The 27,939-nt window shown below is 59.7% G+C and overlaps 1 protein-coding gene across 1 annotated transcript; it reads right to left on the reverse strand.

Annotated features, from left to right (window-relative positions):
* Window positions 1–885: 885 nt before the first annotated feature.
* Window positions 886–26,789, reverse strand: PADI3 (peptidyl arginine deiminase 3; the record flags this gene model as incomplete). Its single annotated transcript, XM_081308085.1, has 16 exons — window positions 886–1,119; window positions 2,221–2,346; window positions 3,982–4,061; window positions 6,479–6,581; window positions 6,686–6,830; window positions 7,961–8,112; window positions 9,158–9,265; window positions 9,820–9,931; window positions 10,013–10,116; window positions 10,310–10,488; window positions 10,719–10,844; window positions 11,768–11,885; window positions 12,556–12,617; window positions 15,370–15,442; window positions 17,206–17,386; window positions 26,698–26,789. The coding sequence occupies 16 exons, from the start codon at window positions 26,787–26,789 to the stop codon at window positions 886–888; spliced, it is 1,995 nt and encodes a 664-aa protein (XP_081164211.1).
* Between the last annotated feature and the right edge of the window lie 1,150 nt (window positions 26,790–27,939).

Below are 27,939 nucleotides of genomic sequence, written 5' to 3' on the forward strand. Positions count from 1 at the left end.
GTCTCCGTGGACCCAGCCCTGCTAGTCCACCTCTCCTCAGCCTGGCAGGATGTGGAAACCCTGACCTGTGGTCAATAGAAGGCCTCGGTCACGGCCAACTCATCGGGGTGCCCCCTGCACAGAGAAGTCCCAGGATTAATAAAGCATCCTCAGCAGGAGGTGGACCACCAGGGCCAGCCCTGTGAGCTCTGAAGGACACTTTCCCATCTCCACCAATTCCCCAGGCTACTTTTATCTGCAGAAATTCAGGTTTCTGTGTGTCAGATGATGGGGGCGTGGGTATAAGTCTCACGTGACTCTACAGGCACCTGCCACATGAAGGCTCAGGCAGGGTGGGACAGAGTTCGACACCTGGCCAGGAGCTTAGAGGGGGATGATGGTACCAATTTGTCCTAAATGAACCCTTAGGTCCCTCTCTACGGGGGTGGCTTTGGGCAGGATGTCTCCTGTCCTGTGTTGAGTGGTCTAAGATTGTGTCCCTTGGGGGGGGGGAACCAGGCCAAAGCAGAATCCCAGGGCCTCCCTGGCTTAGGACACACAGGCCGAGATGGCTGGTGACATGTGTGGAAACTTCTAGACCCCAAAGCGAATTTCCCACCAAACAGAGGAACAGGAGGTGAGGGGACTTTTGCAGGGAGTCCCCATGGGTCATATTGATCCACATGAGAGCCACAGAAGTGAGGTCCTTCTTCGTGAGAGGCCAAGAAGATTCATGCCTGAGAACCAAACAGGCTGCAGGTGAGGGGTGGACGCTTCTAGGGAAAGGTTTCTGAGAGGGACGGGTCACCCCCCGCCCCCAGCATTTGATCTGGAACCTGGGGGTCTCTTGATGCTCGTTGTTCAGGGGCCACCACTGCGGGGGGAGGGGAGGCTGGGGGGACGGGCTCAGGGCACCATGTGCCACCACTTGAAGGAGAAGGGCTGCCGGCGCACGTTGGTGCCGCAGTGGACCTCGCCGTGCAGCATGTGGTAGGGCGTGAAGTCGTCGATGAAGGTGCAGTGCAGCCCCAGCGGCTCCAGCAGGGCGCGCACCTGCTCCTCCAGGCAGCAGCGGCCGTTGATGAGGGGCCCGAAGGGCTTGGGGATGCCCAGGTGCTTCCCCAGCACCAGCATGTTCACCTGTGGGGGGGGGCAGCGCTGAATCAACAGCTCCGGCCCCCGTGGAACCCCCACCCTAACCCAGGTCAGAGCTGACCCTGGGAGAGTCCGTCTCCGCCTATGCGGGACCTAGTGAGGTGGCCATATCCAGATCTGTCCCAGGGGAGGGCAGCAAAGCCAGCACCCGGGAAGGAGAGGGAGGGTATGAGGAGAAAGGCCCAGGCCCTCCTGCGGCCCTCTGCCACTGTCCCTGCCCTCAGGTTACGCAGTGTCCTTTTGCCAACCCAAGAACCGGAACGTTGCCCAAGCTTCCAGGGGCACCTCGCAGGGCCACGGGAAGGAAGAGGCAGGAAGGGCAGAGCCAGAGAGGCAGGAAGGAGGTGAAGCAAAGGTGGTGAGGAAAGGCCCCCCGCGGCTCTCAGGACGGTGAGTTCAGCACATGGGGGAAGGAGGGAGAGCAGGTGACCCAAGGGCACGCCAGCGCCACCTGGGGGCGGATAGAGCTGCAGCAGCCTCCCCGGACCCCTCCCTCAGGCTGCTGAATCGGGACCCAGTGGGCCCCAGGTGTGTGTTTCAGATGCAAGACTTGGAGGGCCGGGTGGGGGCAACCTCTTAGGGCTCAATGAGGCCCCTACCGGGAAGCCTTCTTGGACCCCCACTCCTACCCCTTAAACTAGGGGCACTTGCCTCCCCTCCCAACTGAAATAGAAATATGAAGTAGATCACTGGGACTTGTTTTCAGAGGTGAGGAGAGTGTCCCTCCCCATGGATCAGAGTGCAAGCTCCTGAGAGAGGGGCCATCTGGAACCACGTCAGGATAGACGTGGGTGTTGCACAATCACGAGCCAGAGGATGGGGACAGAATAGCCCTGAGAACCCAGGTGCAAATATCCCTTCACTCCACCAACATCACGTGCCACCCCTCCCCCACCACCACCCTCGAGCCAGGGCTTGGCCAGTTGCAGGGACCATGACATGGACAGCCACCATAAGCCATGGCGTCAGACCAATCTCCAGCCACCACAATCCCAAACATGACTGCCATTAAATGTGTCCCCGCTTGGGGGACGGAAGCTTGCAGCCTCATCATAGGAAGGCCCAGGCCCCAGGTGGTGGGCTCACCAAATCTGGGAAGAAGGCGGTGGCCTTTCTCCTCTCAGACTTGAAGAGCTGCGGAATGTCGATGATGTCGCGGTCGGCCAGCCCCAGCTCCCGCTTCAGCACTTCGCGGTTCCAGTCGATGCAGCTCTGGGGGTGGGAGGGGCCAAGTTGGGGACACTTTGCCATGTGTGTTGGGGGCATACGCAGTTGAGCAGGGGCATGAGGACCGAGTGCCCACGGATCAACCGTGCACACAAACCTCACCTCTGTGCCCCTTGGTGGAGATATACCTGCTCTATGCCCCACTAGCTAAACTGAGAGTGTTCGGGAATGTTCCATGTTTGACCCTCTTCTCTGAAATCCTCCCTCCTTAGGGATCTCATTCAGTCTCTACATTAAAACACTGACAGGTCCCAAGATTCTATCTGCTCCTCTCTGTATAAGGTTGTCTATGTCCTGAGCTCAGACTCTTGAGGACAACCGCCCCCTTGGCATCTCTGCTCAGATGGGTCCCAAGATGGACTCTTTTTTTTTTTAATCTACACATGACGTTACAATGATCTTGGAAAGATGGACTCTTAATCTCTACCCCCAAGCCAGCTGCTCTGCAGAGCTCTCCAACTCTCCCTGGCTGTCTATCCACAAGTCTGCTGTCTTTCTCTATCCTTCCTTCCCACCTCCGTGTCCAATCCAACAGCAAGTCCTGGGGGCACGACCCATAGAACCTGCCCCTGACCTGGCCACTTCCCACCGCCTTCACTGCTTCTGTCTGGTCTAAAGGCCAGCCCTCTGCCTGGGTGACCAAGCGGCTTGCCCACATGGTGGTCTCGGTGATGCTCCTCACGGACTTCCAACCCTCCCTGTGTTTGAGGTCACACCTCTGTGGATGCTCACAGCCAATGGCTGCCCGTCTTCCTCAGGTGCACGACACTCACACCTTCTCCCAGGAGGAAGGTGGAAACTGGAGCCCCTGTGTCTGGGCCATTCCAGCCTGGGCTGTCCTGAACTGTGAGTCTCCGACCCCTGCTACCCAAGCCCCGCCCTTGCTGTTTCTATCCCTGCCCACCCCGTTCCTGTTCCGAGTCCCACCCACTTTCCATCCTGCCCCTCCTGTCCCGAGCCTCGCCCACACCCCTGTCCTAAGCCACGCCCACTTCCCACCCAGCCCTCTCCTGTCCAGAGCCCCGCCCACTTCCCACCCACCCTCTCCTGTCCAGAGCCTGGCCCACTTTCCACCTCACTCCCTTCCCGAGCCACGCCCACTTTCTGACCTGCCTCTTGTCCCAAACCCCGCCCACTTTCCACCCCGCCCTTGTCCCAAGCCCCGCCCACTATCCACCCACCCTCTCCTGTCCTGAGCCTGGCCCACTTTCCACCTCACTCCCTTCCCGAGCCACGCCCACTTTCTGACCTGCCTCTTGTCCCAAACCCCGCCCACTTTCCACCCCGCCCTTGTCCCAAGCCCCGCCCACTATCCACCCACCCTCTCCTGTCCTGAGCCTGGCCCACTTTCCACCTCACTCCCTTCCCGAGCCATGCCCACTTTCTGACCTGCCTCTTGTCCCAAACCCCGCCCACTTTCCACCCCGCCCTTGTCCCAAGCCCCGCCCACTATCCACCCACCCTCTCCTGTCCTGAGCCTGGCCCACTTTCCACCTCACTCCCTTCCCGAGCCATGCCCACTTTCTGACCTGCCTCTTGCCCCAAGCCCCGCCCATTCTCCACCCCGCCCTCTCTTTCCCGAGCCCCGCCCACTTCCCACTCACAGCCACGCCTCTGTACCTGCACAAACTTATTAAAGCTGATGAGGTTTTCGTTGCAAAGGACCTGGTTGATGGAGATGGTCCTGACCCGCCCATTGCCTGTGGAGGGGAGAGACACAGAGGGCCACTGGCTCTGGGAGGCACACGGGCAAAGGTCAAGTTCGCGGCTCTCTGACTCCTGCACACGCAAGGCCTTCTGCAAATCCAGGACCCACCGCAGAAGTCGGGGTCCCGCCGTTCCGTGAACCCTAGGCTTACTGAGTCGCTGGAAGTAGGAAGGCGCTGAGTTGGAAATTTGCAACCCCCCAGGGCGCTGAGTAGCGGCTGCTCTTCCTTTGGCTGTCTGCCCCCACCCCAGGGCCGACCTCTGTCGGCTCTCTGAGCAGTCAATCAGCGAGTTCTGGGAGTGGACACCATCAGGCCCTGGCCTGCCCTTCAGGAGGTGGCTCCCCAGAAGCCCAGCTTTCCTGCTGCCTGATGGGGTCCCATGGAGATGGCTGGACAGGTGCAGGGAGGATAGGCCGACCGCTCGCAGTCCTCACTGGTCACCTGCACTTGGCCTGCGCTGCCCTGAGTCCAGAGCCCAGCATCTCAGGAGTCTCACCCTACCAGGTACGTATTATCATCTCCACTTTACAGATGAGGAGATGAGGCTGGGGAGGCCAGATGACTCACCCAAGGTCATACAGCTGGGACTTGGGGGCTCAGTGGTCACAGGGCCTTAGGTTGAGAGAGGGAGGAGCAGGCTCCCTCCAGCACACATACACCTGCGGTTCCTGTTCCCTCCAGCCCAGTTGGAGGCAGCTGGTTCCATTGCAGCCCCAGCTCAGCTGCCCCCTCCAGCCAGTGCCTCCCCCCTCTGTGCCTCCCCTTCCTGGGGTCTGAAGGGGGCTGGCTGGAATCCTCCCAGCCCTCTGGGGATCAGGGTGCTGATGTCCACGAGCACCAAGCATGGGATGTGGCACACCTGGGTGCCTAATACTGGTGCCACCTCTACCTCTGTGAAGCCATGACCATGCCTGTGGGTTGGCCCTGAGTACGGTGGCCGCATGGCCTGGGGTCTCCTTCCCAGCCAGGCAGTGGGGTAATTCCTCTCAACCTGATTCTGGGCCAGCTCACCGTGAACTTGGTCCCCCAGGGAAGATGAGGGGGCACTCCCCTCCCCGCCCCGCCTGGCCCGGCAGCTCTGGACTGGAGGATTTTTAAGGTTTACTTTGGGTTCACGGGAATCGAGCCGCGGTCCCTTTGGGAGCGATGGACTGGGAATTATGGGCTTCTACTTTATGGCTGGTTCCAGTGTCGTGCTGGGCACAGGGTGACGTCAGCACAGAGGCTGGGGCACTTGGGAAGGGAGGGTACTTGGTAACTCTGCAGTCTCCTCTCTTGGATAGCTTTGGTCTCGGGGTCATGTGCCTACGCAGGTGGCCATGGACCAGGAGAATCCATGATCCAATGGCAAAGGGGCTTTTGCCCTGAGACCCCTGGGACCCCAGACTTCAGGAAGGTCCCCCTGGGGATAAGGTGGTCACAGTGGGGACGGGAGGGGGTGGAGTTGGCAGACACCCCTGCACGCTGGCCCAGACGGTGGCCCTGCCCCTCCAGACTCCTCCTGTGAGACACGAAAACGTGGGTTCCTCATTCAAAAAGCAGGAGAAAGGAGCCGTTTAGGGTACCAAGACCCACAGCCGCTGCTCCTCCCACCTCTCAGCCTGCCACAGGGTTTTTAATTTGTTATTTGATGTGGCACTCCTTTGAGCTTGGGACATACATGGGACAGGGTGGACCCTCACAGCACCCAGAGGCGGAGCCCTGACTTGGTGCATGTGCCCAGCGTACAAGTGGCCAGGCAGCCCCTGAATGAGACCCGCAAATTGTGCAGCTTGGAGGGCTCCACGCCCCTCCCCCCAGGCCGGCCACCCCACCCGGCCCGCTGCAATCAGAGCGTGGGAGCCCCTGACCAGCCATGCGCTGCTGTGGGCTCACCCCGGCCAAGCCCCCAGCACATGTCCCTGCAGGCAGATCCCAGGCCCAAGCTCCTGCTGGGGGAATCGGACCACAGTGTCCCTGGGCGGTGACAGAGTCAGGGAGACCTGGCAGCTGGGATCCAGAGGACAAGGGAGTGGGCAGCAGAGAGCCCACCTGGGGAGGCAGGGAGGTTGTGAGGCAGAGGCTACAAGCCTTCAGCTCATGCCTGATTTACCTCTCGGACTTCACTTACAAAACACAAGTCATTAGGATCCAAGAAGGTGACACAGAACACTGAACTCCAAGTTCCAGAACCTTCTAACAGAAAGCTTGGTGCAACTGTACTGGTCACAGGCTGGCTATGTCCCCAATTTCTCCATGCCCACCCATATGGACGGTCCCCACCCTCCTGCCTCAGCTCTGCCCCAACACGGGCAGCAGTGGCTGGAGTCAGGGGTCCCGAATCTGGGGGGACAGCACTGCTTTAAAACCAGCCATCCCTCTCTGAAGCCACCATGTCCCTTCTTTTGTGATGCAGCACCGTTACCCACCGATGACACCCTCGAACAGGAGGGACCTGCCGTGGCCCCGCTTCTTCTTTTCCTGGAAGAGCCTGAAGCAGGCGGCGGGGCTGGCCAGCAGCATGCGGAAGCCCTGTGTGTGGAGCGTGGATGGCTGAGCTCCGGCCCGGCCCGGCTCAGCCCCTGCAGCTCAGCCCCTGCCCCAGATGCCAGGAGGGGCCTGCCACCGAGTCTCACCTTCCCATCCGGGGCAGGGACAAAGCTCAGGAACTCGTCCACGTGGCCCACGGCCAGCCAGTCCACAAACAGCTCCACGGGCGGCTGCACCCTCTGGGCGTGGAGAAAGTCCCGCACCACCTGGGTGACCCGGCGGCCCCTCGACCTGGCACAGGGTTAAGAAATCATGTAACTAAGAAAGACTCCACGAGGAAATGGAAGCCCAGACCCCGAGAGTTCTGCAGAACCTGACTTTACAAACGGCATTTCTTTTGTAAGCAGGAAAGACCACGAATGTGTGCATTTCATACCCCACCAGGTGTGTTCCCGATGAGGCAGACTGGGGACAGGTCAGTCACACCAGGGCAGTGACCCATCAGGCCCTGCCACCTGGGCAAATCCTCAGAACCACCCTCAGACCCTGTTCTTATCGACTCCAAGTCACCAGTTTCACACCCACATTCCATCCCTCCATGGTCAGGCAGTTCTTGCTTGAGTTTAACTTAGATCTCTCTTGGTGCACCTTCACCTTCCTGGATGTCAGTGGGGAGAGAGGTGGATAAGAGCATCCCCAGGGCCTTACAGTATTTTAGGTTTGTGGATTTAAATCCTGTTTATATTTCCTCTTTCTGGGGGATCATGTACTTGAGAACAGCTGGTCCCCTCTAAAGCTCGACTCTGGATTATCTACTATTTGATCCTGAGTCTGTTCTAACAGCTTTGCTGAATTGATTGGCTCAGTGTCTTGATCTGTTCCACAGCAAAGAACCACTGTGGTGTCATTCCTTGTCCACCAGCTCTTCTGTGCCACACATTCAATAACTCACAGTCTGTGAGTCTATCTGTGTCACCAGCAGGTCACTTTGCACGTCTCATACAGCCCTTGCCCCTTGCTCAGGGAAAGACCCTCTGTTAGTCATTTACACTATAGTATAAATGAGCTCTGGCTCAAATGCATTGTCTCCTGGGACGGTGGGGAAGAGAAGCCTGTCTCCTGTCACTGTTAACTGGTGGACGCTGTGGTCAGCATCATCTGTTTATTCCAGAATCAGAAGGTCCAGGCCTAGTCACCCACCCTCCCTGGGCCCACCTGGAGAATTAAGGGTCAAACTGAGCCATCCGAGGTCCCGGCTCTGGCTCTCAGGTGCCGACAGCGTCGGGAACAGCGCCCCCCCCATGTAGGACTACAGTGACATCACTCCCTGCTGGTGCTGAGGCGTGGAGTGGTCCCTGGCCCCGGCCTTGGTCACCATGCCCGCCCCAGCCTCCATTGGACGCCAGTCCCTGTCCTCTCACCCCGGCAGGTTGCCCCCGATGAGGATCCTCCCCAGGGGGTACTCCTTCCCGTTGGCCACCACCGGGGGGCTGACCTCCAGGTTCCCGAAGGAGTCCAGGCCGCTCACAGACCTGTCCCGTGGTTCCCGAGTCACGTAGCCAAAATCCTGGCCCTGGTGGGAGACGGGGGTCAGGTGGGCGGGGAGGCAGGGAGGACTGGACTGACTCAGGGCTCTGAGCTCCCAGAGGACAGGTGGGCAGAGCCACCATGGCTGGGGGAGACCGAGTGACCACGGGGGGGAGACTGAGTGACCACGGGGGACAGACTGAGTGACCATGGGGGGAGACTGAGTGACCACGGGGGGGGAGACTGAGTGACCACGGGGGGGAACTGAGTGACCACGGGGGGAGACTGAGTGACCACGGAGGACAGACTGACCACGGGGGACAGACTGAGTGACCACGGGGGGGACTGAGTGACCACGGGGGGGACTGAGTGACCATGGGGGACAGACTGAGTGACCATTGTGGGGCAGACTGAGTGACCACGGGGGACAGACTGAGTGACCACGGGGGGTGACTGAGTGACCATGGGGGGAGACTGAGTGACCACGGAGGACAGACTGAGTGACCACGGGGGGACTGAGTGACCACGGGGGGGACTGAGTGACCACGGGGGGAGACTGAGTGACCACAGGGAACAGACTGAGTGACCACGGGGGACAGACCGAGTGACCACGGGTCAGACCCAGCAGCCAGTTCATGGCAGGCCTAGGGCTGAAGCCGGGAACACAGGCCCTAGGCCAGTGCCAGCCCCTGGTCACAGGGCCCCTGAGGTGGCCCTGTGCTCCCCTCAGACACACCGGAGGTGGCTGCCCGGCCCCTCGCGGCCTTCCTGCCACGGCCAGCGCAGGGGCTGGGGGCTGGCTACCTTGGGTGCCTGCGCCTGGGGATCAGCAGGCTGATGCGGGCCCTCGGTGTCTCCCCAGGGCGTCTCTCAGAAGGAGCTTACGGACCATCAGGGGCCAGCAGAGGTCTGACCCCTGTGTGTCCAGGAGGTGGAGGGTCCCCCATTGGGATATACTTATACCAAAAAGCTCCTCCTTGCTTCTCTGAAATTCCAGCGTGACCGGGCATCTCCTGAATTGCACTGTTCCCCGTGCCACGCACCCCGGGGTGGCCCCTCGGCTCCCAGGGCCAGCTGTGGTGACGACTCACCAGGATTCTCTTGTAAGGAAATTCCTGTAGCTCCCCGTTCCGGGGGGAGTCGAAGACCACGGGGAAGGTCTTGTGTGGCGCCTGGACATAGCCCAGCTCCATCTCATCCTGCCAACGGGGGGACAGGCCCAGCTGTGGACAGCCAGCAGCTCCCCACTTCCCCGTGGGCGCTCTGGGGAAGCCCAGTCTGGGAGGGCAGGGGTCAGGATGCCTGCTGATGGGAGGAGGGGCTGGAAACTCAGAGAGGGCATGTGCTTGCTTGTGGTCACACAGCAGGGCAGAGGGAATGAGAACACAGACATGACCTTGAGGGCGTCCCCGTATGGGGTCAGGCCAGGGTGGACCCAGAGAGGCCTGAGATGGACTAACAGGCCACTGGGCACAAGTCATCTCCTTTGGCCTTGGGACAGCACCAAGGGCCCTGACAGGTGCAGATGCCTCCTCCTCGGACCTCGAGGGCCAGGTCAGTGCTGACCCCTCTGGTTCTGAAGGCCAAGGTGGCCCAGGGTCCATGAACTGCACACCCAGGCCTGGCGTCCCTGGTGGCAGACCAGGAAGGTGGGGGACAGAGATGGCTGGTTATTTGCCCGAGGGCCCCAGCGGGGCAGGCTGGCCTCTCCCTGCAGGTGGAGCCCTGGCCAGGCCCGCCCGGGGCACGCTACCTGGATCCAGCGGTCATTGCGGTTCTCGGTCTGCGGGCACACGGTCAGCTTGCAGCCGGCCTTCCTGGCCAGGTCGGCCACCGCTTCCACGAAACCCGTGTTGTTCCTCACGCTGTGGACGAGCCAGGGACAGGGACTGAGAGCCAGGGCCGGCGGGCGGCTGGGAGCCTGGGGACCCGCCGCCCACACTCACCGGCACACGTACACCTCCAGGGGTGGCAGGGTGCTGGGCGTCATGATCCAGGGCGCCACGCGGAACACCACCGAGTCCGTGAAGATGGGGGCCTCCGAGAAGTCCTGCAGGGACCGCGGGGGGGGGGGGGACAGCACAGGTCTGCCGTCTGGCAGCCGGGAGGGGGGATCTCGTCTGTCCCCGGGGCCCTAACAAAGCCCGGCTTCTCCTGGCTGGAGAGGAGCCAGCAGCGCGGTGGAGAAGCCTGGGTCCCCGGAGCCCGGGTGTCACCCTGTGCCTCTCTCTGCCAAGCCCCACCTCATTGGAGTCATCCAGCAGGGTGACGTGGAATGACAGTAGCCCCGGGAAGCCAGCGTCAGGGAAGCTGAGACCCTCCACGAAGAAGCGCTCTTCGTCCCCGTGGAGCCGGGGCACCTCGTAGGACACCTTGTCCTGGCCCAGCACGCACCTGTAGGCCCCGCACGAGTCCTCGGGGCCTGGGAGGAGGCGGAGCGGCTGTGACCGCAGGTGGCCTGGGCAGGGGAGGGCCGCAGCCTCACCCCGGCTACACACAGGACAGCCCCTGCCCGCCTCTCCCTGGTGAAGGGTGGAGGGGTTGCAGGTGTGACCCCCGGGCCTGCAAGGTCCCCGCTGTTGGCACTCTTCCCGGGACCCGAGCCTGCCCAGCTGCCAGGGCGGCCGCCCGGGCGGGGCCACAGAGACTCACCGCAGACGTGGAAGACCCGGGCCCGCCTGGCGTCGGAGCTGGAGGTGTGCAGGACGAGCCTGTGGTCCTCAAAGAGCGCTGCGGGGCCCTGGGTGCGCAGGACCATGAGGGACATGTCTTCCAGGTCTGGGGGCCACACAGAGGGCAGTGACTCAGAGAGGTGCTGGGGTCCCCTGCACCTCCTGTCCTGGCCACCTCGTCCCCAGGACAGTGAGCGCCAGGATTCAGGTGTCCCAGCTGTGAAAACACTGGAAGCCACCACAAGAGCACCATGGAGCCGTGTGACAGAGTGAAATGTGGTGCTACTGTGAGTCCTGTTGGGCCCCCGTTTCCTCATCTGCCTAGAGATGTGACATGCAGAGCCGCCAGCCCTGTGCCTGGCCTGGAGAGGGCAGAGGCCACCCGGCAGCCACACAGGTGGGCTGTGACACTGGGCTGGCCCCTCCCCACTGGGCCTCCACGTTCCCATCTCCAATGGCCCCTAGAAGCATCTCATGTGGGAGCACTGGCCACCCCCACCCCAGGTTGTCCCTGCCTGGTCCCTCTGGTTGCTGTGGTCCAAGTGGACCTGGCAGAGCAGGCGCCCCTGAGTGAAGGTCAGAGGTCCAGGGTGGGGTCTGGATCAGGGGCTGGAGGGGGAAACCTTGGACCAAGAAGAGGGAGGCTGGGAGCCTCCTGGCCTCTGGGCCTCATCTCTGGGTTGGGATGGTGACACCTTCCCTCCTGATGGCCAGACAAGACACGTGAGAAGGGCAGGGCCTACGGTAGGTACTCAAACAATGCCGCATCCTTTGGTCCCCTGGAGGAAGGGGAAAGCAGGGTGGATCATTTCCAGAGGTTCTGCAGCAATGGGAGTGCCACTGGCTCTGGGGACACCAGAGAGACACGGCGCCAGCCTGAGGTGGGTTTTGAGCAACGCCACGGTGTGCCCAGGGTGGACACTCCGGCCCCCAGTTCTGCCACCAGAGCCCCACCTGGGGGTTGCCCAGAACCCGGGGCATCTGAGCCGTGACCTGGATGAGCAGGGGCCCAGGCTGCCCGGCCCCCACCTTGTAGGCAGCCCACGTGCTGGTCATAGTTGTCCTGGACATCGCTGCTGAGGTCGTCCTTGTCACAGTTCACCAGCAAGATGGCTCCATGCCCTCCTGGCCCCCAGACCCACTGCCGCTGTCGGTGAGAAAACAGAGCAGGCGACGGGCTTGACCCGGCCCATGCCGCCCTCTGGCCCCGTGAGCTGAGGCCCCTGCCGGTCCCTGCACCCGAAAGCTGCCGAGTCCTCCCCACCCACCAGCCTCCTGGGCCCTCCTCTGGACACCGGCTGCATTTAATGCACTACTATGGGGTCCAGAAGTCAGTCCCAGTTTCGAGTTCAGCAGGTCCCTGTCCACACAGACGGGGTCAGCTCCTTGTAGCCGGTGCCACGTCTGCTGGCTGCCTGTCCCTGTGGTCAGGTTCTGCTAGGACAGTCGCACGGGTTATGTGCTGACTGCGGCCACTTTTACCCCACCGAGGCAGGAAGACGCCCGGCCCAGGGCCTCAAATGTCCACCATCCGACCTTTATTTTTTGAAACGCTTGCCCACCCTTGACTTCGCCCACAAATCCAGAACTTTCCTCCAACAAACGGAGGCCCAGCCCAAGGCTGGGAGCCTCGTGCCTGGTGATTTCTGGTGAAGATTTCTCTCTTGGTGAATGAAGATCCCATCCATGCCTGGTCCCTGGGCCTCAGCAGCCACTGGGAAGCAGGGGGATACCTGTAATGGCCTCTCCCCGTGACCTGGGCTTACAGCAGCTTGACACTCCACCCCCCACCACCTGGTCCAGGTGGAGAAACCTACCTTGTCCACGAAGTTCCCGTCCTGCCCTCCCTCACGGTTCAGGTCACAGTCCAGAGCGATGTCTGCAGGGGAGGCAGTGGGTGAGTCCCCACGAGGTCCCCAGGAGCCCAGAACAGATCATGCTTCTGTGTTTATAGCCCAGTGTCAGGGCCCGTCTGGGGCTGGACAGGGGTGTGGCCTCTCCCAGCAGGCACAGCCAGAGGTGGAGGCTCTGCAGCCTCCCTCCCTGGGCTGGGTAAGAGCCCACGGCGAAGATGAGGGGCAGGGCCACAGCCACCCCCTCCAGGAAGCCGTCCTGTCTGCTCCCTCTCTGTATCCCCCAGCCCTCACAGTCTCGGGCACAGCCTGCACCGAGCCTGCATCACCAGGGGACACTCTTGGTTTGTGTGAAGCCATCTGTCTCACCTCCTTGGGTTGGGACAGCGAGCCTGAACTCTGGTCAGGCTGACCAGGATGCCCATCAGCTCTGCCACCTTCCAATTGTGGGGCCTCTCGGAGCCTCTGCTTCAGCTGCGACCCACACTCTCAGACCCACATCCCAACTTGACAGTTTTCCCTAGGAATTTGGGAGATCTTGCAGCGCCAGTGAAATGTTCCAGGGGCCTGAATCAATCTTTCTGCATCTGCGAAAATCTTCTTAGGCCAGGTGTGGTGGCTCACACCTGTAATCCCAGAGGCTCAGGAGGCTGAGGCAGGAGGATCGCAAGTTCAAAGCCAGCCTCAGCAACTTAGTGAGACCCTAAGCATCTCAGCAAGACCCTGTCTCTAAATAAAATATAAAAAAGGGCTGGGAGTATGGCTAAGAGGTTAAGTATCCCTTAATCCTGGTACCAAGAAAAGCAAAATCTTAGTTCTTAAGAGAGAAGGGGTGGGGATTTCAAATGATTTTTTGTTTTTTTGGGGTACCAGGGATTGAACTCGGGGGCACTCAACCACTGAGCCACATCCCCAGCCCTATTTTGTGTTTTATTTAGAGACAGACTGAATTGCTTAGTGCCTCACTGTTACTGAAGCTGGCTTTGAACTTGTGATCCTCCTATCTCAGCCTCCTGAGCCGCTGGGATTACAGGCGTGCACCACCACACCTGGCTCAAATGATTTGTTTTTACCATATGACAAGATACTCGGGCACCAGGCCACCAGGGAATGAACCTCATAAACATAACCTGGGGCAGAAGGGGCCTAACCCAAAGGAAAACGCGAGAGATGATTCTATCCACAGAGTTCAGGCTGCAAATCCAGTCTATGTGATCTGCTAGGAACACTCAGGTGTAAAAACCATAAAGAAACACAAGGAAATATTTATCACAAAACAGAGTTACTTTTAGAAGGAGGAAGTTGTGATCAGAGAGGGGTTGGTTGGGGGACTTCTGGGCGCTAGTTGTATTTTATTTCTTGACGTGGGAATGGCCACTCCAGTGTTTGCTTTGTAATTGTTCATTTAATGTGTGTGCACGTGTGTGTGTGTGTGTATATATATACATACATATAATAAGCTTTATGAACTTTCTGCATGTTTTCCAATGAGTTGGGGGGCAGGGTCTGGGGCACATGCCCATCCCCACTCCTAACTAAGGGAAGGCAAATTTAAGCAACCAGTGTGTCACACTGGCACAAAGAGAAGAGGCTGAGATTGCACCTGCTAGCCAGGAGGTCCCCATGCTGTTGCAGGCACCAAATGTGGCTCAGAGATTTTGGAAAGCTATCTGGCCACATCTATCAAAATTTAAAGATGCATCCCCTTGAGCCCAGCCACTCTGCTTCTGCAAATTCTTCTGACACATAAAACATGCTCAACTTTCCTGCTAATTGCTGCCATGTGCAATTTTGTAGGCTATGGTGTGAGGTAGGGCTCCAAGCTTATATATTCCCCATGCTGACCTCTGAACCCTGGGTCTGTCCCCAGGCTCTCTATTAGTTTATTAGTCTATGTACTTAACCTTGCACAAATTTCATATTGCCTCAAGTACTATAGCTTGGAAAATTCTTGATATCTGGTATTGTGAATTCTTCTACTTTTTCTCAAAATTGTCTTGGTAATTCTTCTTTTTTTTAAATATTTTTTTTTAGTTGTAGACGGGCACAATACCTTTGTTTTATTTATTTATTTTTTAATGTGGCGCTGAGGATTGAGCCCAGTGCCTCACCTGTGCTAGGCAAGCTCTCTACCACTGAGCCACAAGCCCAGCGCCTTGTCTTGGTAATTCTTGCTCTTTGTACTTCTTATGAATTTTAGGATCAGCTTTACACAATTCTATGAAAAGGCTATTTTGAGATTTTGATGGGAACTGCATTGAGTTCAGACCATCTGATGCTGTCCCAGAATTCTCAGGTCTGTGTTGCTTGTTTCACTTTTTTTTTCTCTTTATTACAGTTTGGTAACTTCCACTGACCTATCTTCAGGTTCACCAATTCTTTCTTCGGCTACATCCAGATTACTAAGAATTCATCAAAGGCATTTTTCATCTCCAGGACTGATTTGTGCATTTTCTTTGACTCATAATTTTCAGTTCCCTGTTGAAATCCCCCTCTGTTCCTACACAGGAATCCAAGTCACTTTCCACTCCCTGCCTGAGAGTTTCAGTATCTGAACCACTTGCACCGAGCTTATGTATCAATCATCTCTCTGGGAGGATGCTGCCTTGGGGAACAGGAAGCCCCGATTTGGAGGGAGGGAGGTCTACTTTTAAGTGTATATTCTTGTACTGTTTGAATTTTCTGTACTTTTTTAATTAAAAAAAATACATCCCTAACCACCTCCCTGCCCTTAGCCAAGACCCCTTGGCCTCGCCCGCAGCAGAGCCCCCCACTTACCAACGCAGGTGAGGTAGAGCACTGCGTAGGCCAGGGGCAGAGACTCCTGGCTGGAATGATAGGCGATCTGAACCTGGAGGGAGAGAGGGGCCGGTCAGGCTGTGAGGAGAGCATGGGGGCTCGGGAACCTCGGCCCCACCCAGCTCTTCCTTAGTCTGCTCCGAGTTACTCATTGTTCCGGGCCTGGGCTGGCCCGTTTGTGGGACGGAACTCTCTGGGGGAGTCTATGGAGACCCGGGTCCCAGTCCTACCAGCGACCCCCGTGTGGTCTTGGCAAGCCCCCGCTCCACACTGGGTCTCAGTTTCACCATTTGTAACGAGAGGAGTTTGGACCAAGCAGGTTTAAGAACAGGAAACCCTGGACGTAGCCAGGACTTGAGCCCAGCCCCTCTGGCCTCTGTGACCTTGGCCAAGGCCCTTCCCCTCTCAGAGCTGCCTCTGTTTTCTCATCTGTAAAGCCGGGACCATGTAGGTCCACCCTGGAGGATCGTAGTGTATCCTGAGGAAGTGCCCAAGAAACACCAGCTGTTGTCCTTGGCAGGCAGGTGGCCTCACGGGAGGGTCAAGTGCAGGGCTCTGGACAGCCTGGGCTCGGGTCCTGGATCCTTCAGGGGTGAACACCTTGGAGGGTTACTGGCCTCTCTTTTCCTAACAGTGGGATAGTAATCCCCGCCCCACAGCATGGACGGTGGGGACGCTCGCGGGGCTCCTCGTGCTGCCGGCTGGAGCGGCCCTGTCCCTGCTGAGCCAGGACCCCGAGGCTGGTGATGATGTGGCTGGAGGCGGAGGCACCCAAGTCCTCTCCCGCCTGCCTCTCCTCGGGCCTCCCCCAGACGTGGGCTCCGCGTTCTCAACTCAGCGGAGGGAGGAGATCTTGCCGAGGTCCCCGACCCGCTCAGTCCTGAGAGCTCCTAAATCCTGCCGTGACTGATCCCCATTGCCAGGTGGGGTCAGGAGAGGGGCAGGGGACCCTGGCCTTGCTCTGTCCTAGCAGCCATGGGGCCAAGGAGCTCAGGGTGGGGAGGCAGCCCCAGAGCCCCCCGTTCTGCAGGGCACCTCCACAGGCTGACCGGTGCTGCTCGGGGCACCTGCCCTGCCCCTCGCTGACTCTGCTGCTCACTAGCAGGGGACCACACCCCTTGGCCTCGGTGTCTCCATCTGCAACGTGGGTTCAGTGAGCCCTGGCCCATGCGCCCCACGGAGCTGCAGCACCGGTGGGAGCAGAGAGGGGACTGAGGCCACCTGCCACCTGCACTGGTCTAGTCCTCCTGCCCTTTAGCTGTGTGGCCCTGAAGAGTTGCTCTCAGTCCCTGTGAAAGGGGGACCCGCCCCTCATGTCACCAGCTGGTATGTGGGTGGATGGCATCCGCCGCCCCGAGCCTGACGTGGTCAGTCTCCATGGAGGGGCCCACGTCTCCACCCCCCCCCCCGAGTCCTGGTCCCCTTTAGCCCTCTGAGGGGTGCCAAGTTCAAAGGTCACCCATTTCTTCCATGTTTTAAATGCCCCCCGCCCCGTCCTGAAAATGGGTCAGGAAGAGAGTGTCTTTGGGGAAACTGAGGCACCTTAGGGAACTGTCACCTAGGCAGGGCATCTCCTTGGGCAGGAGTGTCCCTCCCTCCCAGCTTGCCCTTCTTCATTCGGAGCAGCCGAGATCCCCGAGCCAACCCGCGGGCCACAGTGGGGACTGTCACACTGTCGTTCTCGAGTTGAAGAGCTGGGACTCGAACCCCAGCCTCTGGCCCCAGGGCCAGGCACTCGCCCACACTGGGGAGAGGGGATGTGGGCCTGTGGGTGGGTGGCCGCTCTGCCCCTCCCCAGGGCAGGGCCCCACTCACATGACTGTCATTGCGGTCGTTGCTGGGGGAGTTCATGACCACGACGATCTCTAGGCCCTCATCGAAGTGCCACCGCCTGGTGTCAGCGCGCTCCCGGCTCCTCTCGAAGCTGGGACAGATGTAGACGTCCACCCCGGGGGTCCCGTACACCTCGAACATCTCTGTGCCCTCGGGGACCGACCTGGGAGAGCAGGGCCGAGGACATGCCGAGGGCAGCCCTTGTTCAGGTGCCCGCCTGCCGCCTCCAGGACCACCCTGGGCCGTGGGACCCTACAAGCAGCTCCCAGGCGTGGAGGCCCCGCCCACAAGACCCCGCCGGCTCTCAAGCTTGTGTCCACTCCCGCTCCCCTCGAGGGTGTCTCTGCCTCCAACAGAACTGCAAACTCCTCCCCAGTCAGGACCCAACTTCCTGCTCCAGGCCCACCTCTGCCCAGCGGGCTCCGTGGGGCTCTGCGTCTCTAGCTTAGGAAAGCATTCTCACCCCAGGTCCCCGACATGGCTCCTTAGCAGGTGATTAAGTGTCCTTGGGGTCTCCCTTAGGAAGAGATTAGTTTTTGCTGAGTGTGTGCTGTGTGTGTGTGGGTGTGTGTGTGAGAGCGAGCTTACATGCAAAGTGAGCAGAATCATGCCCATCTGATGAGGGAGGGAGGTCTCCTTCAGAGAGGTCTAGCAACAAGCTGAAGTCACACAGCATCACACGGCAAAGCCAAGCATGCACTTGCCTCTTTCTGACACCGTGCCCAGGCTGTCCCACAGCACTGCCATGTCCCCTGGGAAACTTGGCCAGATTGGATCAAACAACCAGGTGTTAATTATAGGTTTAAAATCTCCATGATGCCATTGGTCCCTGGAACGGTGTCTCCCCATTCCTGCTTGGGAACCCTGCCTGAAAACCAGCCTGTCCATCCCTTGATTATGGGGTTCCTGCTCTGCACCCGGGCACTGCGGGCTGAAGCAGGTGCATGTGCCACTCTCCCAATGGCCTCAGAGCCTTAGACCCCATGAGGGAGCTGAGGACTGGCATCGCCCAGGGCTGGTGGCTGCCGGCCTGCGTCTCGGCTCAGCGGTCACCACGTGGGGAGAGGCCCCTGTGGCTGAGGGGCTAGAAGGCCTCCTGGGTTTCAGTGGCCGACCCTGGAGGGGCCCTGCCTGCACACTGGCCCTATGGAGCGTCTTTGTGAGCTGTACTATGTAGGTCTCTCAGGAGCTCTAGGAGCTGAGAGCTGCCGCTGCCTCCCATTTTACCGATGGGGAAACTGAGGGTAAGAAATCTGCCCAAGGTCATGAGCCCGGAAGGACAGGCTGGGATCCAAACCCAGGCCACCTGGTTCCAGCAGCCACATCCTGCCCCACCAGGCTGGGTCCCAGGAATAGCAATAATCATGACACCCGGGCCCTGCCGGCACACTTGCTGAGGACGCCCAGCTAAGCCTCCCCTACATCCGCTCCTGATCCTCGCCACAGCCTCTGAAGGGGCTGTCACTCCAGTCACCCCTGGGGAAACCGAGTCTCAGGCTGGGCCAATGCGTCCTGGCGTTCACACAGCTGCCCCACCCAGGCGACAGCCTCAGAGGAAAGAGCCCTTCCAGCCTCCTCCACCAGGGTGGCTCTGACTTCTCACAGTGACTTTCTATAAAGAGAAGTAAACCAGGCCCATCCGTGCTCCATCGGGCAGGCCCCACCCCCGGGACGCAGGCCCCACCCCCGGGACGCAGGCCCCACCCCCGGGACGCAGGCCCCACCCCCGGGACGCAGGCCCCACCCCCGGGACGCAGGCCCCACCCCCGGGACGCAGGCCCCACCCCCGGGACGCAGGCCCCACCCCCGGGACGCAGGCCCCACCCCCGGGACGCAGGCCCCACCCCCAGGGCAGGGGTGACGCCCTGCTTCTCCTTCCATGTGAAGGGCTGCGGGATTCAGCAAATGCAAACACAGACTTGAATTTCAGATAAGCAACAAATAATTGTCTTAGTATAAGTGTGGCCTATGTAGGTTTGGAGACATGTTTATACTAAAAATTGTTCATTGTTTATCTGGAGTCCCAATTTCTGTCACTTCTGGGGCTGGTGGTACCGTCTGGCTGCTTTGCCCTGGGTGGGTGGGCCAGCCTCTGTCAGGGGACGTGGAGGAGCCGGGTAGAGAGTTTGGAGACACAGAGAGATGGGGACAAAAAGGCATGGAGTGAGGCACAGGGGACAACATTTGCCCAGCACACAAGAGGCCCTGGGTTCCTTCCCCAGTGCTGCCAAAAACAAAACAAAACAACAACAAAAAAATACCGTTGGAGATGGAGAGTCAGAGACAGAGTCAGGAAGACAGACGGAGACAGACCCAGGAAAATGTCAACATCCCGGGGACTCAGCGTTTTTATGGAACTCCTGACCCCAAGCTGTCCCTGGGGCCGGGGGCCCATGAGCTAGGGCTTAGTACCTTGACGGTCTGAAAAGCCCCCAATGCCCAGGTCCCACTCCCCGGGTCTGGGGTACTTCAGCCCAGCTCCCCAACACCTTCCTGGGCTGTCCCCCTGCCTGGGAGGCGCCCCAGGACAGTGGCCCAAGAGGGCCTACAACATCACGCGGGAGGCGAACAGGCTGCCTCTGAGGCTGGGGAAAGGAGGGGCCCAGAAGAGAGGAGGAGGCGCATCCCGACCAGGCTGGCTCCCAGGGGACCTCCAGGTGACTCCCACGGGACCCCCAGGTGACTCCCACTTGGCCAGGCTCAAGTGTGACAATTGTCAGGAAAGGCTCAGAACCACCCTCCCGGGCGGGGAAGTCACAATGAGAGTAAGCAGGGCGCAGGAAACAGGTGGACGGAAGGAGGGGCGAGGCTGGGCAGCCGGGAAAGGCTGGTAGAGGAGCCCGCTCGGAGGTACCGAGGTCTCCGTCCTGCAGCCTCAGGTCAGGGGCAGACAGACTCAGGCTGCGACGGGTTGGTCTCTGCTTCATCCCTATGTAACAGGGAGCCAGCGACGGTTCTTGGTCAGGCGAGGAAGCTGAGCCTGACCCTGGGGGAGGCAGTCTGGGTTTGGACCCCAGCCCTGGGGGACTCAGGCGGACAGCCTGGCTCAGTGCCTGTGTCTCTGGTGGGCTTGGGGCACTGGGGAGATGGAAGGAGCCCCAGGTGCAAAAAGCATCTTGGATGAGTGAAGGTCATGGCCTCATTTCACTGCCAGGGAATCTGAAGCCCAGAAGTGACCAGAAGGCACCTTCCAGAGGCCCAGCCCTGAGCTCACGCCCCGTCCTGGACGCTGTGCATTGGAACCGTCACGTGGTGGCTGCCAGGAGGGGACCCCACTTCAGGTACAGGAAGAGCTGGATTTCCCATCCTGGAGGTCAAGGGAAGCCTGCACAGCCTCCCTGGACACAGCTCTCGCTCAGGCCAGGCCTGAGCTGCCACGCGTGGCCGAGTCCTGCCGTAGACGGTGCTCCTGGCCCAGCCAAGGCCACACAGGCGAGGATCATCCAAAGCCCGCCCAGCCCTGAGGATGGTGAAGGCAGCAGGCAACCAGCAGCCCTGTTGTGTCACGGATGCTGAACCAGGGCTACAACATGCAAGGCCCCAACAAGCCGGCAGAGCTGGTCCCCCTAAAGGTGGCCGACCTCTGACCCACCTTAGGGAAAAGCAGATTGGTGGCGGCAGCAGCAGCAGGGCTGCAGGTGGCTCGAAGCCAGGCTGTCACTGGACACCCTTCTGATGCTTGCTGAGGGAGCGTGGGGCTCAGGGTGCGCTGCCCCAGATAGGCTGGACCTTGGTCCCCCAGGGCAGATACAGGTGGCTCAGCACAAGGCCACCCTCCTGGGAAGCGACCACCAGCTCTTCCTATCTCTCCCTTTCCCTGTGACAACCATGAGGTGACAGTGGGTGCAGGGAGCTCCCACAGCTGCATCGTGTGTGCACTATCATCCCCACTTTGCAGATGAGGAAACTGAGGCTCAGAGATGGCAGGTGATTTGCTCAAAGCCACACAGTGGATAAGTGACAGAGCCATAGAGTCAGCCAGCTCTATAGTCACTACAAACCCAAACCCGTCCTCTCCCTTCACGGGCTCAGGGCCTCAGCTTCTAGAACAAAACCAAACACTTCGGGAGCTGGGAAACCGAGGGGAAAAGTCCCTGTGGTTGAACAGAGAAAGTTGGACAAGATGTCGAGTAAGATCCCCCGCCTGCAGGATGGCAGATTCCAGTGGGCTCTGCATCTCTCCCCAGTCAGCAAGGGTCCCAGGTCCCCTCCCCAGGCCAGCCTCACAGCAGAACCAGGTCCAGGAAACCTCTGTCCTCCTGATCCCATGCCCTGCACCCCGCCCTGCTCTGCCCTGGGAAATGGTGGCCACACCAGGACTTCTCCCAAGGCCCGAGCAGTTGAGAAGGTGGAAGACGCACCTGCCCAGGGCCAGCTCCAGATCAGCGCTCTTGCCTCAAACGTCCAGCGTGGACAGAGCCTGTCAAGTCCAGGATGGGGCTCAGAGGCCCCCGAGAGCAGAGCGCAGAACCCCCTGCTCAATGCCAACCCTTCAGGTGCCCCGGGAAACGGAGGCCCAGGGAGCCGCAGGAAGTCTTGCAAGATGACACAGCCGAGCTGACAGAACTGGGACCCAAACTCAGGGCTTCTGGTCTGAGACAATCAAGGACCATGGTGGAGGGACAGAGGCGGGGACAGTGGGGTACACTGCGGGGCACAGGGGGCGTGGCGACAGGGTACGCTGTGTTCAGCAGGCCGGTCGTGAGACCCCGAGGAAGCTCGAGAAGCCGAATTTTTGCACCAGATGAGACTGTCACCAGAGAAAAGCCTAAATAAACCCTCGGCTTCGCCTGTTCTTGCCGACTGAGTCGCTAATACTGGAAGCCACACAGCTGGGCAACAGGTCGTTAGTTTCCAATGTCACACCTCTGACGCGTGGGTTACGAAGCTAACCGTTGCCTAGGTTACTCCTCGGGGACCTGAAGGCTATTTTTGCCAAAAATCAGAGTCTTCACTGGGGTCCGCAGCTGCCTGATGGCACCTCGAGGGGAGCTCTGTCTTCAAGCGACATCTGTCCCTTGGCTGCTTTCACTTTTGGGTCAGATTCCACTGGGCTCTGCGTGCACTGTGTCACCGCCCCCTGGGGCTGGTGTCTGTCCCACCCGTCCATGAGCTACTCCAGCAGCCACAGCAGCCTGAGCCCCTGAACCCTCAGCCCTGTCCTGGGACCTGGATGGAGCCAGAGGCCAGGATGTGGGCACAGGATGGTGGTGCCAGCCTCAAGGGTACAGGCTGACAGTGACCTTGGCCGTCTGATTCAAGAAGAATCCCTTCTGGAACCGTGTCCCTGACCAGGGACCAGACCCTAGCCCGCCTCAGCAAGCCAGTCAAAGCTCCCTCTCCCTTTGTTCAGGGCCAGCCTGGCCCTGGATCAGTGCTGCCCACTCCGCTGAAGCCCACATAAAGTCCCATGGTACCTTCCTGCTCACTAGATGTTGTTCCTCCTGTCACCAAGTCCAAGGTCCTTACTCCCCTCTCAGTTCCATTAGGCTGAGTGTCCTTCCCAGTGAGGGTGGTGGTTCTCCACCCTGGCCACACAATTATCCCTAATGAGTGCTGAAAAGAGCCTTCGGTGCTGGGCCCCTGGCGGTGAGGGAGCCAGGCTTTCCCATGTACAGGGGAACCCAGGGCCTCGCATGGAAGCAGGTGCCCCGCCATGGGCCCCACCACAGGCCCAGCAACTTTTTTTTTTTTTTTTCCTGGTAGCTAAGGCACTTTACCCTGAGCTACAACCACAATCCTTTACCATCATGATCCTCATTTCTTATTTTGAGACAGGATCCCACTGAGGTGCCCAGGCTGCCCTTGAACTTGCAGTCCCCCTGACTCAGGCTCTTGAGATCGGCATCACAGGTGCCCACCCCTGCATGCGGCCCAGCAGTTTATTTTTAAGGTCCCCGGGGTGATTCGAACACACAGCCAGGGTGGAGCAACTCTGCTGGAGAAGAGGAGGCTGCTGATGGGCGTGGTCCCCAGGAGACACCTGCTAATGGAGGAGGGATCCCCCCGGGGGAAAGGCGGCAGCCCACTTCCTGCTCAGGACCCACGAGATGTGGCTCAATGGGGGAATCCCTGCCTTCTGGCTTTTCTAAGTGCTGCTTCTCGGGGTCTTTCCAAGGTGAGCGAGATGTATACCCCCAGGTCAAGGTTGCCCTTCTTGTCAGCGTCTGGGCTGGCATCATGAAGGAGTTCAGGGACATCTGGTGGCCCCGGGACTGCTGTGTGTGCCGGGCCCTCTGCAGCCATGCAGGTTGGACCCGACAGCTTGGGGTCTCTGAGAACACCCGGGGCTCCAGGGCCCTCGGAGGAGGGTCCCCAAGCCCCCCAGGTCCCCCAGGTGAGTCTCTGCACCTCTGTGACTCAGTTTCCCTGTCACCAATATTCTGAGCCATTTGGTTGGGAGACGTGGCTTTTAGTTTCACCTCTGCCCCTAACTTACTCTGCAGTCCCTTCCTGCTCTGGCCTCAGTTTCTCCATCCAGAAAACGAAGGGTGCCTGGGTCCCCAGAGGCTCCATCAGACCAGCCTGAGGACCAACTGCTCTCCAAGGTGACCAGCTCCGAGGGCCCTTCAGCCCCCCCGCGAGCAGCCACAACCTGACAGACTCCAGGAAGCACTTCCTGTGCTCCAGGAGTGCCATTCCCACCTACCACCCCGTGGCTCTGGGCCCTGGGGCGACTCCACCGAGTCTCCTGGGATTTCGATGTTGCTGGTGAGACCCCTCCCCCTCCAGGACTGGAGTCTGAGGACCCCGTCTCACCCCGAAGCTCCAGCCTTGAGAAAGTGCCAGGAGAAGAGTGGCCAGCTGGCTTCGGCCCTTGAGAGCTGGGCGGAAGCCCAGGCTGTGCCTCGCAGGGTAGGACGGGTTGGGCCACTGTCCCTCTGAGCTGCCTCCCTGCATCTGTGAAAGGGAGACTGGATGTCTCCTTCCAGTTGCCCTGAGGGGTGAGCCAGCCGCCCAGTGAGGGCGCAGGCTGCGTTTTACCCCCTCCCTTTCCAGGTCCCAGGACTCACTGCTCAGGAGCCAGGCCTGAGCCGGCTGCAACTCCTGGGGAGGCGGAGGACAGGGTGAATGGGGAACAGCGAGGCCCAGTGCCCGTCCTTCAAGGCTCCTCTTCCAGGAAGCCCTCCCCGACTGCCCAGCCTCTTTTCTCCATTCCTCCTTCCCCCATGCCGCTCAGTGCTGTTCCAGAGCCACCTGGTGCCGCACCCAGGCTCAGGACAGAGCCCTGAAACCATGACAATGTAGTGATAGTGCGACAGTCACCTCAGTCCAGTGTCCCCCAGAGGTTGGGCACTAACCACTCCCCACTCAGCCTTCCTGCCGGCTCTATGTAGTAAAGGCCAAACCGCTGGGGCCCCTCCTGGCCTTGCCACTCACTGGCTGCGTGACCCGTTCCCTCATCATAAGAAGGGGGTGATGATCATGCCACCCGTGGATGGCCCTGAGAGGGTAGAACACGGAGCCTGCGCCATGACTGGGCCTGGGGCTCGCTCCCCCCTCAGGGCAACTGGAAGAGCTGTTAAGCCTCCCTTCAGGGGCGGCCTGAGAACTTGCTGGAGTGTGTGAAGCGCTGGGCCTCCGTCTCCACGCTGATAATGGAACGCAGAGGCTCTGCGGGGACAAAGGACCTTTCCAAGACCAGACAGCTGGGATGTCTCGGACCAGGGCTGAGTCACCACACCTCGTGCCCTTTCCCCCAAGAGTGCCCAGGCCGAGCCCCCAGGCCTGCCACACCCTCAGAGCTACCCCGTGGCTCCCCTTCCAAGACAGGAGTGCGAAGCCGGTCAGCCTCCCAGAGCCCCCAGGGCCAGCGGAAGCCAGTGGCTGAGCCTGCAGGGTCCCCAGCCCCTGGCATGCACCAGCCCCCCAGGAAACACTGATGGACGTGTGAGCGAGCCAACCAGAAGCTCCACCGGCCCCGGGTGGGCGGGGCACTGCCATTTAAGGATCGCAGTTTGGAGACCTGGAGTCTCTGCCCACCCCCACCCCGAGGCTGTCCCCCACACACGGCTTTCTGTGACTCCTCAGCAGGGCCCATCTCGCTCAGGTTGCCCCAAGACCAGTGGCCTCTGCCTCCTCCAGGTTTCCTGGCACAGGTCAAATTGAAGACACCTGTGCCCGACGGGCACACGGCAGCTGGGGCAGTGAGTCACCCCCGTGGGCACGCAGCCCTGGGGCAGACAGTGGCGCCGGCAGCAGGGATCTCGCCCCCCCTCACCCTCCTCCTGGCCCCAGGAGCCACTGATTCCTCTTCCCACCCTCACGCCCCCGCCCCTCAACCAGGATTTAGCTCCTGGCGGCCAGCTGCCCACCCCATGACCGGCTTCTCACCCTCGCCATCCAACACTTTGGGACCATCTTGGCTTCCAACTAAATTCACTTGGATCTTTAAATTCTTAAGTCTGGGACACTGGTTCTCAAAGAGTGGGTGATTTTAACCAGGCATGGTGGTCACACCTGTATTTGAGGTCAGCCTGGACACCTTAGTGAGACCCTGTCTCAAAATAAAAACATAAAAAGGTAAAGCACCCCGGGTTCAATCCCCAGTACGGAAAAAAAGAAAAGAAACAACAGGTCATTTCACGCCCTAGGACCATTTGGTAATATCTGGAGACATTCTGGTTGTCACAAGTAAGGTGGGGTGTCTCTGGCCTCCAGAGGGAGGCCAAGGATACTGCTCAATATCATACAAGGCACAGGACCCCCCATGAGGGCGAGGTGGACAGAAACCTGGCCCAAAGGGAGGCTGGGAGGCAGAAACGGTCACAGGGATCCACACCCTGCCCACCACAGGCATGCTGACTGCCTGTCCCCAGCTCAGCCTCAGAAAAGAGACTCCTCAAAAGCCTAAGAAGCTGGCTCCTGGGTGCTCCCTAGAGCCCAGCTCCTAAACCCCTACCCGGACCCTCCTTTCCTTCCTGGGAGAGAGAAACCACAAGTCATGAGGTGCTAGACTGGCATGCAGTTGGGGCCTAATGCATGGGCGTTGAATGGCTGGAGGAAACCAGAACTGAAATCCCTCAAGTGTCAGGACAGCTGAGCAAGCCTGTCACAGGCTCCAAACCCTGGCTTTGCCACTTGTTACTGCGTGGCTTGAGCAAATGTTTCACCTTCTCTGGGCCTTTGCTTGTCAGCCAAGATGATGCTCACAATGAGCCTAGACCACAGGCTCATCGTCAGAGTGGAACTGCTCAAGAGTTAAACTCAGGGCCTGCCGGCAGCCTCCAAGTCCCCAGACCCACTCAGCCACCACCAGTCTCTTCTACTGAGCCTCAGCCTCCTGCAATTGGAGTCCCCTGCTGGAACCTGAGCAAGCTTCCCTGATTGGCTGCTGTTCCAAGGCCAAGTCTGAGGAGTGGACAGCCAAGCCAGGCCAGGCGGAAGCCTAGAGGAAGTTCTTCACAGCCCTGGAGAGGAAGACCCGTGGGGTCAGAGCCAAGGACGCACAAACCCCTGGCCGTCAGGTCTTACCCATAAATGTCTATGACGGTCTCCACACCGGCCACGCACACGGCACTGGTGGGATGCTCCAGGGACACGCGCACAATCCTCTGCAGTGACATGCTGGCCTTGGACTGGGCTTAGGCCACCAAACCCAGCTCTGCCCTAGAAGCTCTTTTGGGATGTGGTTTAAATGTCCCTGGCCCCGCCCTCCCAGCCCAGGGTGCATGCTCATTGGTTCTGGTCCTGGAAGCCCAGCCTCTTTCCAGAGGCAAGCGCTCTCGATTGGCTGGAAGGAACCCAGTATTTGCATATGAACCTGTTGCTTCCACCTGGGAGTTAATTCCTGGCTCAGAGGGGAGCAAGTCCCCACAAGTACCCGCCAGGGCCTTGGGTTGTGGCGGGCAGGGGAGGAAGACGGGCAGAAATGCGTGGTCTCCCTCTTGGCCCTGGCTCACCCCCGCACCCCTTTCTCTGCATTTTCAGAAATAAGGTTTAGGGGGTAGCTGCTCTACCCTGCTGGGGAAGCTGGTGGAAGTGCCGGCTCCAGGTCCCCTGCAGCCCCAGGCAGGAGGTCAGGCTGCAGCGCCATGGGGACCTTTTACAAGCCTCCCAAAGCATTTTGATGGTCTTGAGAAGGAAGCGACGGCGTCTTTCATAGGAGCTTGGGTTTTCAGGCAGGAATATTTCGGCCCTGCCTCGGCCGCTTCCGGGCTGGATGACCTTGGACAAGCCTCACTTTTTCCATCTGAGAAATGGTTGTCGTGAGGCTGAAATGGGCCAATGCTGATAGAGCTCTCTGGGGACCCAGGCGCTATCTTATTACTGTTGTTAATATTAGATGCCGAAACCCCTGAAAGGGACAAGTGACGAGAATGAAAATCCTCTCCCACCAACGGGAGCTCAGAATGTCAGAGCAGGAAGCCCAGTTGTCGGGTGGGGAAGCCGAGGCCAGAGGGACACTCGGGCTCCTGGAACAGCAGGAGCAAGGGCCCTGGGAAGAGGGATCTTGATCCAGATCCAGATCTAGGCTCCTGTCAAGTGGCCTGGGGTCTCCTCCTCTCTTGGGGCCTCAGTTTCCTCATCTGCAGAAAATGCAGCTAATCACCATCCTGGCAGAGATAATGGCGGGGACCCGCCCTGCCTGGCGGAGGCTCTGAAGGTGCTGAATAGAGGTTTCTGTGCACCTCCCTGGTGCTGCTGGCCGACGGAGGCAGGGTGGGGACAAGGACCGCTGCCCAGAGTCCTCACTGGGACGTTTGCATCAGTCCA

This window comes from Spermophilus citellus (assembly GCF_964194105.1).
Source record: "Spermophilus citellus genome assembly, chromosome: 9".
NCBI lineage: Eukaryota > Metazoa > Chordata > Mammalia > Rodentia > Sciuridae > Spermophilus > Spermophilus citellus.